The 22,200-nt window shown below is 49.0% G+C and overlaps 1 protein-coding gene across 4 annotated transcripts in view; it reads left to right on the top strand.

Moving 5' to 3' along the window:
* The first annotated feature begins 9,458 nt into the window (after positions 1 to 9,458).
* The window catches only part of LOC130118923 (SEC14-like protein 1), a 32,683-nt gene continuing 19,941 nt past the window's right edge, over positions 9,459 to 22,200 (top strand). For 2 of the 4 annotated variants that reach the window (XM_056287244.1, XM_056287242.1), the window contains exons 1-2: positions 9,459 to 9,652; positions 19,694 to 19,780. In XM_056287244.1, coding sequence (XP_056143219.1) covers positions 19,718 to 19,780 — 63 coding nt within the window. In that variant the 5' untranslated portion in view covers positions 9,459 to 9,652; positions 19,694 to 19,717. Of the gene's footprint in view, positions 9,658 to 19,693; positions 19,781 to 22,200 lie in introns of all 4 variants that reach the window. The other 2 variants (XM_056287243.1, XM_056287246.1) reach the window with 2 other exon arrangements.

Here is a 22,200-nt window from a genome sequence, read left to right as displayed (position 1 = left end):
GATCACGCTGTTCCCCCCCAGTTCCCCCTCCCCCAAACAGACTGACCAGAGGAGGCGCTAGTGTGGCGACCAGGACACATACTCGCATCCGGCTTCCCACCCGCAGACATGGCCAATTGTGTCTGTAGGGATGCCTGACCAAGCCGGAGACAACACGGGGATTCGAACCAGCGATCCCCGTGTTGGTAGGTAATGGAATAGACCGCCACGCTACCCAGATGCCCCTGTTGCTCAGTCTTGAGATCTACTTATCAACTACACCTTTTTTATTAATGCTATTGTCTCTGTTGTCCCCACCAAGTTTCAATATATCTTATATATATATATATATATATATATATATATATATATATATATCTCGTCTCTGCATTTGGGTCTACTCAGTTCTGTCGTTACAACAGACAAAAACTTCAGTAGTGTTGTTAATTTACAAGCGGTGGTTAGGTCTTTGTTGGTCGACTTAGATATCGGGCAGCGTTAGACAAGTTGAATTTGATTCTTTAACCCCCCCGTTTTACGTTCTTCGCCACCAGTTTGTCTCGCGGCCGGCGTGACAGGGGGCACCGATGGAGATGTACGGCCTCGAAGAGATGACTGATGCGGGGTTAGTGGTCGCTGCGGCCCGTTCTGTCACCGGCGTCTCATTTGAAGAGCCCCGCTGGCTGGGAAGGCTCCATCTCTGACGCGTCTGAACGTGGGAGGGCGTCGGAAGCGTGCGGCACGATGACCGATTCTCCGCAGGTCGAGGGAAGCCTCGTTTGTCACAGGGTAACGGCGAGCATCGACGCCTGGCCTGAGACCAAAGGACGGGCACATTACGGGTTTGCTAATAAGCCACGCTGGGGTGATCACTGGTAACCGAGGGGGGAAAAAATGGCAACAGCTGCGGATTCTGTTGACACTCGGCCCATTATCATTTGCCACCCGTAGCTGCTCCGAACTGGGGCAAGTCGCTGCCATGTTTACACATTAGCACACCGTGTTGAGTATTGCTTCGTGTTGCTTATTTTCTTAACTAAGAATGCAAATTTATTCCAGGTTTCCCCTACGAGTGAAGGTACCTGACCCACGTGCCGTCGCTGATTTGAATCGACTAGGATCGGTATATTAACATGAAGAAATTTAAAAAAAAAAAATTTGCATTGCTTTCCTTCTGTAGAGATGACTTCCCCAGAGACCCAGACCAGCGCTTCCTAAGTGTGTTAGTGTGCTGCAAGTGCGCCACGAGGTTCGAGTGTGGGGGTGGCGGCGGCGAGCGGAGGAAGGAGTTATTTCTGTGAAAAAAAAAAAGAAAACGACAAGCAGGTTATCGGAGTCAGTGGTTGGTTCACGTCACGCCGGTTGAATTACAGCTACGTGAATTTAGCCGCTTTCGTTGCACCCGAACATCCCACGGTCGGCTCCGGCACCGTCAGAAGTCCCTCCAAATCCCGCAGCCGCATTCATACCGCTCCGCATAGAGAGAGCGATGTGCAAGGAGTAAGTCATTCTCTATTCCCTCTGTTGTCAGGGTGCATGGGGGTACGCTCCTTTTTTTTGGGGGGGGGGGGTTGTTATGGTAGTGATGTGGGAAGTTGGGCTTTTGCTCCACCGCCGCGGTTCTGAGTTAACCCCCGGAGGAGTGTCGGCTACGTGTGAAGGATGAAGCCAGTAAATAGTACATGTAAATGGGCTCCCAAATGAAACCCCCAAACTCACGGAGAGACCTTCACAGAGCCGCTCCATAAGAGGAGCCGAGAGTCGTGTTGATACCTGTCGCTACACAGACAGACGGACAGACGTACACACTGAATATGGAGAAGTTGGAGAGAGACCAATTAGATACAGGAGGAGTTCTGGACAAGGAGGTTGCTTACCTGCTAACTGGACCACGGTGGCCCAGTGGTGAGCACTGTTGCCTCGCAGCAAGAAGGTCCCGGGGTCGAACCCCAGGCCGCCCCGGGTCCTTTCTGTGTGGAGTTTGCATGTTCTCCCCGTGTCTGCGTGGGTTTCCTCCGGATGCTGCAGTTTCCTCCCACCATCTAAAAGCCACGCATGTTAGGGTTAATGCTCCTGTCTGTGCCCCTGAGCAAGGCACTGGAAAGAGGAGCTGGAGCTGGTCCCCGGGGTGCTGCAGCTGCCCACTGCTCCCATCCAATAGGATGGGTTACATGCAGAGAACACATTTCATTGTAGCCTACAATGGCAACATAAAGTGGCTTTCTTCTTCCTCCTTAGCTCATGGGGACTTCAGCAGCATTCGTTTTCTCGTCCAGTCTCATTTGATGGCTCGTCTCTGCTCAGACTAATAAGTGGCCTTGGAATCAGAGTTTGAAAACCACATTATTTTTCCCCTGCCACCCGTGATGAGAGTGATCTCAGGACCACTCTCGAGCTTCGGCCAAATCGGTCAGCCTCCCTTCTGTCCTGTGGCACGCCGTTCGGCGAACTGATGAAATCGAGCGAGCCGTGTTTACAGATAAACATGGGAAACGTGTGGGGGCGCTGCATTCGACCGAGCGGCGGAGATGATGTTTTCTGACAGGCCTGTCAGACGGCGCTCGCTCCCACGGCTCTGACCGGCGCCTACGGGCACGGATGTGCCTGCAAAGGGGAACCTACAGGAGGTGCTCTGTGCTCGGGCGATGCAGGCGAAAGCGGCGGGGGGGGGGGGGGATGTGGTGCGACTGCCCCTGCAAATGTGACGAGACGGTTTAGTTTTTCCTTCTCTGAGGAAGAAAGAGGGGAATCGCTCTTGGTACAATTTGAAATTATGTAATATTTACCAGAAAAATAACCATGTTTTTACCTCTTGCTAGGAATACTGTTGGAGGCGCTGCTGCTTTCCTGGCTGCCCCCCCCCCCCCGCTCACTGTTAATGGACCGAGGACCTCAAGTGGGCAGTAGATGAACGACACGCTCCGTCTGAACGCCGAGAGAGGCGAGCGGCCCCCTGAAACCCAGGAAAACCCAGGAAAAGGTGGAAAGCGGATCTGACATCTGCGCCGTTAGCGGCGGCGGCACAGAGGTAAAGTGGTTAAGTGAAGAGGAGACGGTGGAGACGTTTACCGAGGCGAACATGTCACTCGCCGCCTTCCTGTTTAATCTGAAAACCCGTCGCTCACTCATATCGTACAGGAAAATCTCTGTTTTGACTGACGGGGGCTGGGTGTTGGAAAACAGCCCACTGCTTTTTTTGTATAGCGGGACCGTTTCTCGCCGCGCTCGTGTCGAGGCTGACAGGCGGGCCTGGAGATAAACCGCCGTGGCTCTAACAGCTTCCGACGGAGAATTTAAGCCTCTTGGCTCATGGGTCTTTGCATATGGATTAAAATGGACCTCTAATAATGATTTTTAACTTCCTTCCTTCCTCATCCGAACTGCTTAATCTGCTCTCAGGGTCGCGGGGGTGCTGGAGACTATCCCAGCAGTCACTGGGCGGCAGGCGGGGAGACACCCTGGACAGGCCGCCGGGCCGTCATGCAGGGCCCACACACTGGCAGAGTGGTTAGCATGGCCGCCTCACGGCGAGAAGGTCCTGGGTTCGAGCCCCGGGGTCGTCCAACCTTGGGGGGTCGTCCTCTGTGTGGAGTTTGCATGTTCTCCCCGTGTCTGCGTGGGTCTCCTCCGGGGGCTGCGGTTTCCTCCCACAGGCCAAAGACATGTAGGTCGGGTGACTCGGCCGTACTGAATTGCCCCTGGGTGTGCAAGCATGTGTGATTTTAACTTGGTTTTCATAAACTAGCTTGAGCGCTGTGTGAAGGGGCTGTTCCTGTACAGTTCTGTGCTTGTGTGGTATCTTTTGGTATTTTAAAGCTGCAAGTCGGAAGATTCACATCGAAGCAAAATGTCCTTTGTGATCATTTCTGTCGCTGGCATGTTTAGGACGGGGTTTTGGTCGGTGGCGAGGACGGCGCCGACCCAACGGCACTGGAGACTGACTCATGTGTTAGAATTAGTCCCGGGGCTACTTTCTCCCAGCATCCTGTCAATAGGTCTTTTTAGGTTCAATGGACACACACACACACACACAAAGGGTTAGTAAAGCAAGAAATATATTTTAACTTGATCTTGAATCATGCCAATCCCGAACCTTAAGGCTTTCGGGCAAGTCCGACAGTGGGTTATGAAGCCGGATCGGATGCCTGGAAGCCCAGCCTGTTATGCTTTTTGAATGAGGTCTTCCATTCTGATGTAAATCGACTTTTTCTCCGAGGCGCCTTGAATAAGGTAGAACTGTGGCAAAGTTTCAGGGCCAAATGAAAGTATAATCACTCCGGCTAGATTGCCAAAGCCAATTTTACCTTCAATATCATTCAACGCTGATTAAAAAAGGAAAGAATAGAAAAATCCAAAGGGCAGAATAGTGGATTTTAAACAACCCAGGTTATTTCGCTGAAGCCTAGAGTACAACGTGTCATTAAATTCCTTTCAGGACCCTATTTCTGCTCTCTATTGGAAGGCCTTACTTGTAATCCCTTTTACTCCAATATTATCAATTATTGATGCCGCCTATGGGGAACTGGCGGAGGTCGCCAAACGCCGCAGCGCAAGCAGAGTAGCATTTAACAGGCGCCGCCGTGCAACCTGCAGCACGTCGCCGCATGGGGAAAACTGGTCCCCGTAGAAGATGCGAGTCTGCAGCAGCCTTGCGGCCTGGGAGGAGACTAGTGAGGTGAGAGCTGCTCGCAGTTCCTCAAGTGGAGCCCTGTATTGTTAGCCAACTTTAATAGACCGCTACATTATCCGGACGCCCTCTCCCACCTTTTTTTCCCAGTCTTCTCCTTTATCGCCATAGCTGCTATCCTAAACTGATATTGATACGCTCGATTCAATTATGTTTTGTCGAACGCACGTTATGTCAGGGCGGCGCGGTGGCCCAGCGGCTAGCGCTGTTGGCTCACGGCAAGAAGGTGCCGGGTTCGAACCCCAGGCCGTCCCGGGTCCTTTCTGTGTGGAGTCTGCATGTTCTCCCCGTGTCTGCGTGGGTTTCCTCCGGGTGCTCCGGTTTCCTCCCACCGTAATATAAAAGACATGCATGTTAGGGTTAATACTGCTGCCTGTGCCCCTGAGCAAGGCGGTGGAAAGAAGAACTGGAGTTGGTCCCCGGGTGCTGCACGGCGGCTGCCCACTCCTCCTAGCTACACAGCTAGGAGGGGTCAAATGCAGAGAGTGAATTTCATTTGCCTCTTGGAGAAGCGATGCTGATTGGTTGTTCAGCTGATCAAACATGGGGGAGGGGGGAGGGCGGGGGGGAGGGGCTACACACGGATAACAGAAACCCTGTGCTGGTGTCATGCCACAGATCGCCCAAAGGACGGCGTTATTGTGAGCGGTTCTTGATCGTTGTCGCGGGTGGAGAATCTGAACTCCGCCTGCGGATGAAGTCTGTCCAGGACACGCTGGCCTGTGGACAGCACAGCTTTATGTTTATTCAGGTCCCCATTAGCTGTTACACAAGGCAGCAGCTCCTCTTCCTGGGGTCCACATTAAAAACGTCCTACAACAACACCCACGTATACACATGCTTTCATATGCATGCTTACGTACATAAATACAATGGCATCGTTAAACTCAAGATTGACGAATAAGAAATACGGCAGGAGGAACGAGTTCGCTCGTGTGCTTTATGGTCCACGAAAGGACGAAATGCATGTAAGAGAAACCGCTCGAATAACGCCGAACCTGTAATACCTGCGTGTCTGGCTCGGGTTTGAACGACTCCGGGGTTCGACAAATGACACAGGAGGGCAAGAGTAGACAGGTGTACAATGAAGCTGTAGTATACCAAAAAAAAGGTTTATTACAAGGAACTAAAATACTTTCACAGGAATTTTCCCCTTTAGTGCTCATTAGACCCCGTGTTAACTGGTATCCACTCGTAGTTTTCTCATCAGTTTGACCCACAACTGCCTCGTGTGAACACAAATTCAAGCGTGGCAGTATTACATCTAGCTGACGGTAATTGGTTGTGATGCACATGCAAATTATAATCTAGGCCTACAGCCAATCCACGGCAATACCTGAACATACAACGCTATGAACACCCCAAATGGCAGTTTTGGGTTTTATTTAACACACATTAAGGGGGATGGCTACCTCTGAAGGGTGCAGCAATGTTCAAGAATGTAGCTATAATACATCCATTATCCAAACCACTCATCCTGCTCTCAGGATGCTGGAGCCTGGCCCAGCAGTCACTGGGCAGCAGGCGGGGAGACACCCTGGACAGGCTGCCAGGCCATCGCACACACACACATTCATGGGGAAAACATCCAAACTCCACACAGAGGACGACCCTCAATGTTGGACTACCCCGGGGCTCGAACCCAGGACCTTCTTGCTGTGAGGCGACCGCACTAACCGCCGCACCACCGTGTCTGTAGCTCTAATATCCCTTCATAATTACATGGATAATGACACAAAAATGGCGGCGTGGTGGCGCCGCGGTTGGCGCGGTCGCCTCACAGCAAGAAGGTCCTGGGTTCAAGTCCAACCTTGGTGGGTCGTCCCGGGTCGTCCTCTGTGTGGAGTTTGCATGTTCTCCCCGTGTCTGCGTGGGTTTCTTCCGGGGGCTCCGGGTTCCCCCCACAGTCCAAAGACATGTAGGTCAGGTGAATCAGCTGTACTAAATTGTCCCTAGGGGTGTGTGTGTGGGGGGGGGGGGTAGGCTCCAGCATCCCGCGACCCCGATTGGGATGAGCGGCTTGGATAACGGACGGATGATACAACAATATTTACTGGTGTAAATGGCTGTTGCTGTTTTCAGTCCTTCTGCGTCTCCCGGTGCTCAGCAGGCCCCGGCAGGGGGGTGAAGGAGAGTTCCCTTCTCTTTACAAAGTGCTTTGGCGACTCCGTTTTAACCTACACGTCAACCAGTCAGTGACCTGGTCAGAAAAGCGGAAGAGCCCGGGAGAAACACACTGCACATTTCCTAACGCAAACCCAAATCCCAGAACGAGGCAAACTAAGGTCCAATAAATGCAGCACCGCTCCGTCGCCATCTAGTGGTCAGCCAAGACAATGACACGAAGGTGCTGGGAAAGATGTGGTTTACAAATTGCATGGACACGGGGGGGCCCATTACGGCTTGAGCTCACGTGAAGTTTACCCCCCCCCCAAGGGGTTTCAGCTGGGGAATGTTGCGGAAGTGACCCCGTGAACTCGGGAGAGCAGCATGCGGGGGGGGGGGGGGGGGGGGAGAGAAACGCACTAATTTGGCCCGGGTCATTAGAACCCCCTCACACCGAGGAGCTAAATACTGGGGTTTAACGAGGACGGCGTGGTCAGAGTGAAGCTCTGCAGAGCTCGGAAAGCAAAACCAGCGGACTCGATAGTTTGGGGGGGGGGCTCTGCATTACCTGCTCTCTCCACGACCTGGGGTAATCTGTAATGCCCCTGTGGTGTTTCACTCGGTGTCATGCTCTGGCTAGAGGACGCTTGTGGATCACTCGTCCCATATTACTGTCTAGAAAGGTGTATGTACGGTATCAATTCATGTCCCCAGTCTTTACCAGATGGTGGGACGACCCTGAAGAAGGAGGTGGAAATACATATTTGCATATTTAGTGGAAGTTGTCAGCCCCCCCCCCCCCCCAAAAGCTATTCCGATCCAGTGAAGGTTTTCAAATGTGAGGATGATTGTACAAACTGGGGTGGAGTAGGGGGGTCAATTTCCCCTTCTCACGCTGTGCCCCTGCTGGGCTCGGGTGCCTTTTATAGCCTGCCAGATCATCCCGAATCCCACGGCTGTAAATCTGCATCTAGGCCTACATCTAGGCCTCTGAAACTGCACCGAGGTGCAGTTTCAGAGGCCTAGATGTAGGCCTAGATGCAGGCCGTGGGCAAGGGGACCCTGGAGTAGCAGCACCGCAGGCTGAACAGAGACCGTATGATGGTACCATACAATATGTAACGGTCGGATCGTGGTATACTCCGTAGACGGTAAATATGCTCTCGATCAATTTCAATCAAAAGCGGTAAATGCACAATAGTCAGAATACAGCGTAGTGAAATAAAGACCTGCTCCTGGGGAGAGTCCCGGGGAAATTACTGAGCGATGGTGCTGTTATCAATCAGCTGATGTCTCCGGAAGAACAAAGGAATGCTGATACAGGCCAAATGCTATTGCACATTTTAGCTAGTTAAATTTATCCATCACCCGAACCGCTTATCCTGCTCTCGGGGATGCTGGAGCCAATCCCAGCAGTCACTGGGCGGCAGGCGGGGAGACACCCTGGACAGGCCGCCAGGCCATCACACAGGGCCCACTCACACACACACACATACACACACACTCATACCTAGGGACAATTTAGTAATGCTGATTCACCTGACCTACATGTCTTTGGACTGTGGGAGGAAACCGGAGCCCCCGGAGGAAACCCACACAGTCACGGCAAGAACATGCAAACTCCACACAGAGGACGACCCGGGACGACCCACCAAGGGTCAATTTTGTTTTATACATGTCTCCGCTAAACTGCAGTAAAACAAAACACAAACTAGTTATAACGTTTTCATCTCTGAATAGGATATCTCAAGTCAGGTGTCACTCAGCTATCCAGAATAACCATTTATCTATATGTGCCGTCCAGATGACAGCAGCTCGTTTCACACAGACAGTGAGATACTATACTGTACAGGGTACAGCGGTACAGAGTGGCTTATTTAGGAAAGGTCAGCATGCCCGAAAGAAGAGGTTAAAGACCAGCCTGCCTTTACAGATCACATGGATTTGATTCTCTTCAGAGCAGTGGTCATCATGAAATGTTGCGAGTGCTCCACAACCGGTACTGGATGGTGGGTCGGTGTTCTGTCTCAGTGAATTTACCAACCACTGTTCTGCCGACCAGATTATGGAGTATAGATTACAGAGTAGAGATTATGACTAATTCGTTGAGGCGTCCTGTGCATCATGTTCTTCATATATTCTATGTCCACTATAATGCTGCTCTCCTCTTTCAATGTTGTATTATGGGAGAGAGACACCCCCCCCTCTGGTGCTCTCCCTGAGGTTCCTTCCTATTTTCCCTCCCTGTTAAAGGGGTTTTTAGGGAGTTGTTCCTCATCCTATGAGAGGGTCTAAGGACAGGATGTTGTGTTGCTGTTAAGCCCACTGAGGCTAATTTGTGATATTGGGCTACACAAATAAAATTGATTTGATTTGAATATGGTGCTCAGCCTGAAACTCTTGTTTTCGAGGCTCGGAGGACCCACCCAGAAGGAGACGTCTCGTATCTGTCCACCTTTGAGAGGATGAGACACGGACATTAGTGAAGCTGCTGCTGCTGCTTCACATCTGTCGAGCGTCAAAATCGCACGTGAGCAATCGCCCGCTGACGTCAGCGCCAGCAGATTTCGGCGAGCGCTGAACTTTGCCCGCAGGGAGGATTTGTCCCCTCGGAGAAGTGGGAGGGGCGGGGTTATATCAAATGCCCTGCCAAATGGACGCTGACGCGGTTTATGTGGCGGAGTAAACAGCGCCGAAGTGCGCCAGACGCTGGAGTCTTCGCGTGGAGGAGGACACGATGACGCGCACGGCAGCCGAGTGACCCGCAGCGGTACTGCTAGCTCCGCGACGGTACTGCTAGCCCCGCAGCGGTTCTGCTAGCCCCGCAGCGGTACTGCTAGCCCCGGAACGGTACTGCTAGCCCCGCGTTGCAAAATAGTGGTAAGGCACGTTTGCTTTTTTTCCCCCCACTTTAAGGTCCCGAAAAGGCGTCAACCGTGTTTTATCTTACGCTGAGCGTTCAAACACGTTGTTACCTAACCCAGTGTTTCTCAACCGGGGGTCCGCGGACCCCTAGTGGTCCGTGGTGTAATTGCAAGGGGTCCGTGAAAATAAAATATCTTTTTAAAAAAAAGACCCTATGACATCTATAGAAATAGGATTATTTTACTCGAATGTGACTGAGACCTTTATCTACCTAAACTATAAAGGGTAACATGACCTTTTTCTCTAATTACATCTGTTTCACAAGGGTAATTTATTGTATTTTAATAAGAGATCTCGATCCCGTTTGCATTGTTAAAAGTTACTCCATAAAAATTCTGTTGTTGCATAGATCTGAAAGTTACTGAATACATATTCTGTTTTGTTAACTATATCTAAGTTACAACTGAAAGCTCTTATTTTTGCCCCAAAGAGTGAATAAATGCTATAATGCAATTTAAAATGCAGTTTCTACTGTTTCTATCAAATTGCAACCCCCCTCCCCCAAGATCAGGTGGAGGGGTCCTCAGGGTAGATCAAAAATACGCAGGGGGTCCAGGACCCCAAAAAGGTTGAGAACCACTGACCTAAAACGATGTTCTATTGTGACTTGCTTCAGTTAACTTGGATGTTATGTTGCAAACACATTTTAACGCCAGTTTGTATAGACCACCAGCAAGCGCGGCGCTACACACTTACCGGACAGCGGAAGTTCAGCTCCGAAACTACGGCCGCTCGCAACAAGTCGCGCGGGGCCGTTGAAGGGGGGCATTTAAAACTGTTCTTAATCATTGTGATCTTGAACGTAGCCGCTCGTGGCGACTATGGCGTTAAAGCGCTCGCGGAGAGGAGGCGTGTGACGTGCGTCGGAACACGAGGTGCGCTCGTGGAGGTGTCACGGGACATTTTGCGAACTGACGGAGTCCTGCAGCATGCGTGTGACCTACTGAGGAGCCACGGGGGGGGGGGGGTTAGGAGAGAGAGAGAGAGAGAGAGAGAGGAGAGAGAGAGAGAGAGAGAGAGAGAGAGAGAGAGAGAGAGAGAGAGAGAGAGAGAGAGAGAGAGAGAGAGAGAGAGAGAGAGAGAGAGAGAGAGAGAGAGAGAGAGAGAGAGACAGACAGACAGACAGACAGACAGACAGACAGACAGACAGACAGACAGACAGACAGACAGACAGACAGACAGACAGACAGACAGACGCTGGCTCGCAGGTCTGGCCCTTTAGTCTAGCGGTTAGCGATGTCTCCTGCGGTGCGGGCGATACGGATTCGCGTCCCGGCCGCGGCAGTTCCTGTGGTAGCGTTGTCCCCCCGAGTTCGCTACAATGTATCGAAAAAGGATCAAGAAACGGGGACAGTTTCACTTTTTGAACATGTTTTGACTTTTTGCTTTTCACTTCCGGTCTTTTAAGCCGTCGAGTGGTTCTTAGTGTGCTGGTTAAGGTCAAGGGTAGGTGTTGTGGGTATAAATGTGGAGGGACATATTTTGACAGGGTCGGACTATTTATCACCACAGTCATCTCAGGTCATCTTTGCCCTGCATTTCAACCAAACGCCAGCCGGTCTGGATGAGGGTGCCCCGGTGTGTTGTTTGAGTCGGGATACAAATCACGGGGTCTTGTGTCTCCTACCGAGGTGAGAGCTGCCTTCAGAGTAGTGTGGAGTCTTGACGCCAAAACATCCACTACCTTTTGTCCACCGCTGTGTATTACTCTATTTAAAAAGACTGAAGCCCAGCAGCGCTTGTCCATCCTAGCCACAGGCGGATTATGAGACTATGGGGCCCCTGGGCACGGGCGAGTAAGAGCCCCCCCTTCCCCCCGCAGGACAGGTGCACTGACTTAAACCCCCCCTTCCCCCCCGCAGGACAGGTGCACTGACTTAAACCCCCCCTTCCCCCCGCAGGACAGGTGCACTGACTTGCAGCCAACAGCACAATAACTAAATTCACCTGTACCTCAACAGGATTTACAGCACAAACACTGCACCACAGACCAGGTTTTTGTTGGGAAATCGCTTCCCGCTGCCTCAAGATAGCAATGTGCCAACAGCGCACCTGACCACACCCCATTTTAAGACCCAACATGCTCATGGGCGCAAGCACATTTGCTGTTCAAACAACAGCAAATGTGCTTTGGGCCGGCTGCAAGATAGAGCTGTGTGAGCCAACAGCACAGTAACTGGAAATAAATTCACCTGTATCTCACCCACACAGGGTTTACAGTGCAGGTAACAGCACATTAGCAAAATACATCACTCTCAACCACAAACAAAAGATATGTTTAAGCCACCTCTAATAACAACAACAAAAACTAAACCTAAAAAAACAATTGACAGTAAGCTACAGTGTTACATATAGCAAACACAGCAATACTTTATAGGCTTAAATTAATCATAAAATGGGCCTTACCTTATGCAATGCATTTGCTCCAGGCTCTGCATCGTGTGAAATCATTACCGATGTCGTCAAAGCCCAACGAGTTGGTCAGTTCGCTCCCAGCTGCCATGAGAGAGGGTGCCTTGAGGCAGTTTGGCATCATCTTGGTCCTCAATTCATTTTTAATCCTGCACAGGAGAGAGATTTGCCGCTCCCCTTTGCATTTACTGACGGGCAGCCAGAAGTAGCCGCAGCGTGACATAAATGTCAAGTGCTTTGGGTGTCTAGAAAAGCACTATATAAAAGTAATGATGGTGATTTATTATTATTATTATTACAAACATTTGGAAACATAGATTGCAGGCCATAATCTAGAATTATTTGGAGCAGTCCTTTTGGGCTTGTATCATCTTGAGGTTTAATAAATGATGCGAGCTGATATAGTTCATCGCCTAAACTGTCACCTAGCTCAGATGGGTATGCAGATGTCGGGGTAGCGTAGCTGTCTATTCCGTTGCCTCCCATCCCAACCCCAACCATCCCTATTCCATTGCCTCCCTGGTCGCTGCATTAGTGCCTCCTCTGGTTGGTTGGGGCACCTGTTCGGGGGGGGAGGGGGAACTGGGGGGAATAGCGTGATCCTCCCACGTGCTACGTCCCCCTGGTGAAACTCCTCCCTGTCAGGTGAAAAGAAGCGGCTGGCGACTCCACATGTATCGGAGGAGGCATGTGGTAGTCTGCAGCCCTCCCCGGATCAGCAGAGGGGGTGGAGCAGCGAACGGGACGGCTCGAAAGAGTGGGGTAATTGGCCAGGTACAATTGGGGAGAAAAGGGGTGGGGGGGTGGGTATGCAGATGCCAGAACTTTGACCTTCTCAATTACTGAGGCATTGGACTCCTTGGAGTCCTTACCACAGTGGCCTGGGTTCGAATCCAGCCCAGGCCCTTTGGTGCATGTCATCCCCCTCTCTCTCCCCAGCCTTCCCTGTCTCTCTCGCCTATCGCTATCTATAATAAAGGCGGAAAATACAAAAAAAAAATATATATATATATAAATATAAATAAATAAAAAGGTCTCTCTGTGCAACCACAAAATCCCACAGTGATTCAGTTGCCCTAACTGCAGTATCCAGGGATATGTCACTTCGCTGCAAATTAGCGCTTAGCTGCTTGAACCCTTGATAATGCAGTATCCCAAAACTCGGCCATGAACGCCATCTCCAATGTCTCCAGTTGCACACAGAGCGCTGCTGCTTCAGCGTGCATGTCCCTTCTGTCTGTATCGTCCGTGCACAACGTCCCAAGTCTCTCTTGTGTCTTTTGGTAATTTTGCCACGGTGCTTTCGTGGAGTCAGAATGGCAGCTCCAGTGTGTAGTGGAGAGAGATTTAAGAGTTAGCTTAATGTGCATGTTGAACTCTCCAAATACTGTGCCCCAGCGACGCGTGAAGGCGGAGATGACCGTATATAGAGACAGCAACAAGTAAAACATATTTGCCAACTACGTTGCTACAGGCTCCAGTTTTGTTGACTCCGACCAGATTTAAAGTTTGTGCAGCACAGGGGGTGTAGTGAAACAACAGTTCCTCTTCTTTAGAGGTACCTGCAGTCGGTTGTATTTTCCAGACATATTACTCACATGGGCGGGGCAGTGGTTAGCGTGGTCACCTCACAGCAAGAAGGTCCTGGGTTCGAGCCCCGGGGTTGTCCAACCTGGGGGGTTGTCCCGGGTCGTCCTCTGTGTGGAGTTTGCATGTTCTCCCCGTGTCTGCGTGGGTTTCCTCCGGGGGCTCCGGTTTCCTCCCACAGTCTAGAGACATGTAGGTCAGGTGTATCGGCTGTACTAAATTGTCCCTAGGTATGAATGTGTGTGTGTGTGTGTGTGTGTGTGTGTGTGTGTGTGGGCCCTGTGTGGTGGCCTGGCAGCCTGTCTAGGGTGTCTCCTCGCCTGCCGCCCAATGACTGCTGGGATAGGCTCCAGCATCCCGGCGACCCTGAGAGCAGGATAAGCGGTTCGGATAATGGATGGATGGATTACTCATTGTCATATTATTGTCCTTGGCAGACAACACAGTGTGACTGGTGCTGGGCTCAGATCCTAGAAACCATTTTACTACTACGTGGCGGTTTTGTTTTTGTTTTTTTAATTTTAATTTTGAGATACTCTATTGACCCCTGTAGGGAAATTACGCTCTGCATTTAACCCATCCTAGCTGTGTAGCTAGGAGCAGTGGGCAGCTGCCGTGCAGCGCCCGGGGACCAACTCCAGTTCTTCCTCCCATTGCCTTGCTCAGGGGCACAGACAGGAGTACGAACCCTAACACACATGTCTTTTTGATGTTTGTTTTGCTCACAAATCTCAGCATAAAGGTGAGCTGGTGTACATGGCATAAATTGGGGGTCGAGTCGACTATTGCAGAGAAATACTTAGCATTGTGTATCCAAAGGAGTTGAATAAAGTGCAGCTGGACTTGGTATATATCCGTGAAGACGTTTCGCCTCTCATCCAAGAGGCTTCCTCAGTTCGTGCCTTTCTGACTAGACCAAGCTAGTCTGACTGGCTGGTGATGAGACTCAGATAACCATGAGCCGGATGAATGAGAACATTCACAGACATGTTAGCATTGTGTAATTTTTTTTTGCAATTTCAGGTTCAGTTTTCTCTCCCATAAGCTCTGTAAACTCTTCACAAATTGTTGAGGATGAATATGAAACACTGCCCCTACCCATTTGTCCAAACTTTCTTAAAGGGGTCAAACTCTGACAGCAATTCTTAAGACACTCAAGTAGTTACTGTTGTGTGGTGAACCTCGCAATTCATCATGTCCCCTAAATGCCAGACCCCTCTCCCGCAAGAGCTTGATGACAAGAGACACCTCTCTCCAGTGTTGCCTCGCCCCATCGATTTGCTTTCTAAGGTCGGCACGCATGGCTGGAACCTGTGGCTGTATGATGCAGGGCAAGTGTGCAGGCGAGATGTTCTCCGCTTCTTCTCTCGTGCTCAGCGATCTGCCCTGGGTGTTTCCAGTCACATCAGCCAGTAGCGAAATGCTTGTGACTTGGTGGAAAACAGCTCGCATGCAAAACATGGATGGGGGGGGGGGGGGATACGTAACCCTCTCCACTCTCCGTCAACCCCTTGGCCATTTGGCAATATGCGTGTAAGCTGCTTATTTGGTAAGGCTCGAGTTTTGCTACCAATCCCGCGGTCCCTTGCAGAGGCTGGGTAATGTGCGTGCCAGCTGTGGACCCGTTTAACCCCTCTGTCAATAAGAACTGCTTTGGCCCGCTCACTTCGGGTGCTGCTCCACAAAGCTCGGGTCAGTTACAGCCTCAAACCAAATCTTACCAGGCTCCGCCCCGGCTCTCGTTCAGGAGGCTTTAACTGACCCTCCGTGCCAGCAGGCGGCGGAGGCAACGCGCATCGCCGTTGACCCTCTTTGAGCCGGTCTGCTCCTCCTCAAACACCAACAGTAAGCCTCGGTGGTACAACATTGGCAGTGCTGGTAACAGGCTGTTCCTCCTCACGGCCTCCCACGGTGGGCTCCCGACCCTCTGCAGTGTTGTTCTTCTCATCTTTGGTGATTTTTTTTGAAAAAGAAAAAGTGGAAATGCGAGATCTAGACGTGCTCAAGCTCATGCACAGACTGACCTTGTCGCTTCCTCACCCGTGACCCGTCTCCAGACCAGTTAACAAACTTTAATAGCGCCCCCCTATCGACCAGTTTCTGTGCTCATTAATCTAATGGGACTGGACATTTGTAGCCCGCACAAGCTTCTCTTTCTTGAAAATTGACAGTAATAGCCTTAACAATATCACATCAGTAATAAACAGGGCATCCCCTGATTTTTCCAAGAGGTGGGCCTCTATAAACTATAAATACTTTTTTATTATGTTCATGTAAGGAATTTCACTGGTCCCAGTTAAGGCCCGACACTAAAGTATATTTAAAGGAGCATACAGTCCAGCGATACGCCACAAAAAAAGGGAAATAATAATAATTTAAAAAAAACAATTTAGGTTACGTGGCATGCATAATATTTCAGAGAGCATTCTTCAACAGGCAGCACTCTCAACACTTCAGATACCCCGCCCTGCCATGCAAAAAGACTGGTCTGCAGACTAATTAATAACAGCGTGTCCACCCTCTGGCTTAGGGCCCCCCCCCCCAAGTCCTTGGGGCCCTGGGCCTGAGCCCGGTAGGCCTGTTCGGTAATCCGCCCCTGTTCCTAGTGTGTGGGAGCCCTCTTTGTTTGTTACCGACGTTACCATGAGACCAGGCGTTGGATTGTTTTATTAGCCACATATACATGTAGACCAATGATGCATTGCGTTCATAAATCCACTTGTTATGTCACCAAATAAGCCACAGTCGTAGCATTTTGCCACAACCTCACCCTCCGCTACTTTTAGCCATCAGAGAAATCTCAATGCAGTCCATGGAGTGAATTTACAAACGCACCCCCGACTGTTTGCCCCAGAACACTTCCGGCTATAGCAGTGAAACTACTTGGTATAGGAAATAGTCAGTGAGTACAATTACAGTAATTCTGTATAGACTCAAGAAAACATAGTCTGTGAAACAAATTGCAACGTTTCGCTTTAAGCTCTGGGTTTTGGGTCCGTCAGCTTGCTACTGGATCCTCATGAGAAGTGCTGCACCTGGGGCCTGTCTCATGAAGCAGGATTTATTGGTTCGCTAACTCTAAACTTGATTTGATCTAGAACCCTGGCTTGTCTGTCCCATGACAGTGGATCTTGTTACCTTCGCCATGGTAACTAATGCTGCACAACTGCCTTGCTCTGGGACAGGTCCGATTCGTTGGGTTCAAACCATGAACTGTATTAAAAAAAAATGGATGTAGCACCTGTGATGTCACCCATTGGTCTCTGGAGGGACATCCTGAAGCTTAAAAATGTGGCTTTATGCTCGCCACCATCTTGTCAGTTGTTGGGGCCAGAAAATCCTAATTTGGGCAACAGAGTGGACGGACCATGGGTGGAGTTGGGGTGGGACCTCGGCAGCAGACTGATTGACAGACCTATCAATCGATCAGACACGCCTCCAACATACCACTTTTTTAATCCCTACTATCTTCCCAATAAGACAATAATTTTCAAAACAACCGTTGTGTGCCAGCCTTGAAATTAGCCATTGAGAATTTAACCTCTTGCAGAACATTTTTCGGAAATTCTCTAACTGACCTACACTGGACCGGAAGTTGTTTTGTTTTGTTTTTGGAGCCAGCCACCTTGTGGCCCGGTTGGAACTGCAGCTTGAGGCGATTGCGCGTTAAGGTCAACTTCCAGAGTGCTGCCACTTGCTCCTTACATGAACATCATCCCCCTTCACCGATCAACTCTCTGAAAACTGACCATGTCAAGGATTCTAAATGATTCTTGGGACTTGGCTACACATGGGGAAACAAACAATATCAGTTTAATTGTCTTGTCAAGAGTTACATTGTTCTTGCCAAAAATGTAAAGCATCTTTTTAATGGTAACATTGTTCTCCCAGTCTTCAGAAGGAAGTTTAGGTGTTTTTAACCTCCTTAGTTGTAGCGAAAAAAATGAAAGATCTTCAATCTGCTGAAAAATATATATTTTCTTCTCCTTTAACTTATTTTTCTCGTCGTTTCATTACAATTTTATGCCCCACATAAATATACTGAAGTCTGCTGTTGCTTTTTTATAATCTTTTTTGTATTCATGTTTTGCCTCATCCTGTACTTTTATTCCAAAGCAGTTGTTTCTTTCAGTTATTATCTGGCTGCGTTTTTCTTCTTCTTTCCGTTAACTTGCTGATTACTTACTTCCGATGGTATTGCTGGGTCATATTTGTAATGTAGGCCGGTGTTCTTAATGTTGCACAACTGGAATAAACCTGGGTGCAGATAATAAGACGGGATTTCAACTGGAGTGAGGGTGTTTAGAGACTAAAATAACCCACTGCTGTCACTGAATTTGTTTTTTTTTTTGCATCATAAATAATGATTCATTGCAGAGGGAATGGCCTACCCTTGTGTGAGCTCCTGGAGCCTTATTTCACTAATCCCATTTGTTAAAGCCGTGCAATCACTGTGCCTTAAGGACAAGGCTGATTATTAATTAAATCTGTTTACTTATATCGCCAAATAATGTTGTTTACAATAAACACCCCGCTCTGGATCTCTCCAAATTACATGCAATTAGCTATTTGTTGCATACACTTATACCCTGATCCAACAGAGTGAATTTACAACACCTTTGTATGACCCCCCCCATTCTATTATCCGAGCCGCTTATCCTGCTCTCAGGGTCGCGGGGCTGCTGGAGCCTATCCCAGCAGTCATTGGGTGGCAGGCGGGGAGACACCCTGGACAGGCCGCTAGACCATCACACAGAGCCCACAGACACACACACATTCACACCTAGGGACAATTTAGTGCGGCCGATTCACCTGACCTACATGTCTTTGGCCTCTGGGAGGAAACCGGAGCCCCTGGAGGAAACCCACCACAGGGAGAACATGCAAACTCCACACCCGGGACGACCCCCAAGGTTGGACAACCCGGGGGCTCGAACCCAGGGCCGACTTGCTGTGAGGTGACCGCTAACCACTGCGCCACCGTGCCGCCTTTATGCGACCTGTTAGCCGTTATTGCCCTCGGTTGGTTTTGTGTGGTTGACCTTCGTGAGGTCACTCTGCTAAACTTCTTTCATGATAGGCCTCCGCAGCCATTATTGCTTTTTAAGACGTGTGATGTTAAGACTTTAAACTGTCTGTGTTTACAACTGTATTTGACGACGTCTATAAAAACTCATTTACCTTTTTTTTTAATGAATGTAGTGCTGTTTATTGAGTTATGGCCGTTCTTATGCTTAGTCATGCAGTTTGTTAAAGTCAGTTGTACATTGCACCATCTTTAATCTACATGTAACCCTCTAAGCTCCTGTACAACGGGATGGGTTAAATGCGGAGAACAAATCCATTGTAATGATACAATTCGCTGTAAGAATACCGTGTCAAATAAAGTGGCTTTCTTCTTCTTATTTTGAACCATTCTTGTTGCGTTTTAAATCTAGACAGTGCCACTACTATTGAGTTGGGATCATATTTTCTATAAAGTAGCTGAATGGATGAAATGGGCGGCACGGTGGCGCAGTGGTTGGCGCTGTCGGCAACCCCGGGGTTGACCAACTCTGGGGGGGGGGGTCATCCCAGGTTGTCCTCTGTGTGGAGTTTGCATGTTCCCCCCCGTGTCTGTGGTGGGTTTCCTCCGGGTGCTCCGGTTTCCTCCCACCCTCGAAAAGGCGTGCATGTTGGGGTTAATACCCCTGCCTGTGCCCCTGAGCAAGGCAACGGGAAGAAGAGCTGGAGTTGGTCCCCCGGGCGCTGCAGCTGACCACTGCTACTAGCTACACAGCTAGGATGGGTTAAATGCAGAGAAAGAATTTTAACTTTACTTTATGTAATACACGTATCGTGGAGCTGATGATGCTGCATTTCTGTTTATCACTTGACGCTACGCCTGAACTTTGCTCAGCTGATCTTGTGGGGATGTTTTTGGCTGACGCAGTGTTACGGTAGCGTGTTGACTGTTTGTCCTGCTTCTTCCGTTCTGTCATGTTTATGTGATCATAGGTTACCGGTGGATGAGCTCCAACCATGGTGCAGGAATACCAGTCACCCGTACGGGTCTACAAACAGCCATTTGAGCTGATCATGGCGGTGAGTTGCTTCTGTGTGTGTGTGTGTGTGGGTGGTTGATATTCCTGCCATAGAGTGCTGACCTAAGCGGCATGCATTGTGTAGCAGTAGCTACAGAAATGAATAGATTATTATTGGTCTTATGGGTTGATACTGCGTTCAGAAAATAAGGGTTTCCGTGTACTCTCTCCAGTAGTAACATAGCTGTCACTATAGACACAGAATAGAAATGGCAACAAACCTGTTTGAAAAAGTTAACTTTATTAGAGTTAACGGCTCAGAGACAACTGACCTGAAAGGCTCGTTGTGAGGTCTTCTAAGCTCAGATTTGTGAGATGTTGTATAAAATATACGTTGGGCAAAGGAGTACATCCTTTGCCGGTGCACTGTGACTCAGGCATCTGTAGTCCTTGCTGTTGGTTCCTGGGGATCTGGGCTTTATGAATTAAAGTTTATTTTGTCGTACTCGTCAGCTGTCTAAAATGTAAAATCTTCAGCTTCACCGGATCCCAGGATCTGATTGTGGCACTCTTGTTCCTGGGAGCCCCTAGCCATAGGACATACACAACACTGTGTTGGCCCAGGAGATTGCCTCCGGCCTCATTTTTCCGCTAGAGTCATCTGTCTAGATCTCATGGTACCCTTATCTATTATGAAAGATCTGCTATTTTGGCTAGGACCAGATGGTAGAGAGCCCAGACATATACCTAGGTCTTGTCATATATCTATTTTTTTCTTTTTTTTTTTAAATACATTTTCTGATTTTTTTTCTTCTTTTTTTTTTTGTCTAGTGGATGATAGGACAGGACACATTCTCTTCCCCCTTATATTTACCCCATCTTTACCCATCACTCGGATCCCTTTTTCTCATACTACGTTGAAGTCTCTCGCCTCTCTGTGGCAGAGTATGGTGTTGTCAAACGGTGACTCACTGGTTCCTGTTAGTTAGGATGCCTCATCTGTCATTGTCTGTATTCCACGGCCACTGTGTCCCCAATAGCTGGCCTGCCTTTATAGGCTGACAGAGGCCCGGAGAGTGGGACTGTCAGAGAGTCTGGTGGGACAGTCAGTAGCGAACCATGACACTTAAACCTTGGCCCTCTGAACCCCCTTCCCTCATTGGGGAAAAAAAAAGCAAGGTACTAGCCTAGCTCACCGTGTCCTCTCCTATAGTACTGCAAAATTCCCTATGACGAACAGTACGGAGAGAGTGAGAGTTATCACCAAAACCAAAAAACAGCTAATTTCTAAAGCAAAACCCAAATCCTCCTTAGAAATAACCATGTCATCATGCAAGCTGGGTGTGCACTTCAGTGGAATATGGTGACAACGGGCTGGGGCCTAAAACAGCCACCCCCTCCTTCCACACAAAACCAACAACACTTCAGAACCACGGACACTGAACAGCGACCATGGCATTTTTGGAAACCCACCACCAAAAACAAGCAATATAGTAAATAAATAAATATTAGATTGGCACAGCAGCCTATTAAATATATATGCTATGGTAAATGTGCATAATGACTGCTGAGTTGGTAAATTTACAGATTGACCAGAAATTCTGCATCGTGACCGTTTTGCCAAATAAACCTTAAAATATACTAAACAGTGGTGGAAGTGGCCAGAATAAAATCAGTTGGCATGATGGCCCATTTGGTTTTAACTAACTTACCCTTTGTGTAGGTCTTCCTTTGCTGATTAACTCCAACTTGTCTTTAAAAGTTAATCTTGAAAACAGTGTGGATAAGAAATTCCCAAAGATGTTCTCCTCACTAGCGATCTTACTTGCTGCTTCCATTGTGAACCAACAAGCTAGCTAGCTAACTAGCTAATTAGCGTTTTTAAAAAAATATATTTTTAGCTAGTTTATGATTTGTATCCTTCTGCAGCAGGCGAGACTTGCCATAAAGTCAGGGATAACAAAGCTCACCCATTTAGAGAGGCAATATGATTGGTCAATTTTACTGTCATTTGAAATTAGTCTCCCTTTGAATTACTATTGCTCGGACCTCTGTAGAATTACAGCTGAACCGCCAATCACAGAGCTGAAAGCATAGTGTTTTCTTCACCGCAACCACAGAGACAGCAAAATTCTGATAGGGAGACAAAGGGACTTCTATCATTTAACCCTTCACATTCCAACACAAACTGAATAGGCAGGTTTGAAGGGCTTATTTCCTCAGAAACATTTTGTTTAGATGTTGATTGTCAAATTATGAATTGATAAAATACTAAAATAAATACTTTTTAAATATTATTTCTTAGAATGTCATAGACTGGTGGCACAGCGGCACAGTGGTTAGTGCGGTCGCCTCACAGCAAGAAGGTCCTGGGTTCGAACCCCAGGGTTGTTCAACCTTAGGGGTCATCCCAGGTCATCCTCTGTGTGGAGTTTGCTTGTTCTCCCTGTGTCTGCATGGGTTTCCTCCGGATGCTCTGGT

This window comes from Lampris incognitus, chromosome 10 (genome assembly GCF_029633865.1).
Source record: "Lampris incognitus isolate fLamInc1 chromosome 10, fLamInc1.hap2, whole genome shotgun sequence".
In the NCBI taxonomy this organism is placed as follows: domain Eukaryota; kingdom Metazoa; phylum Chordata; class Actinopteri; order Lampriformes; family Lampridae; genus Lampris; species Lampris incognitus.
This window is presented reverse-complemented; position numbering and strand designations above follow the sequence as displayed.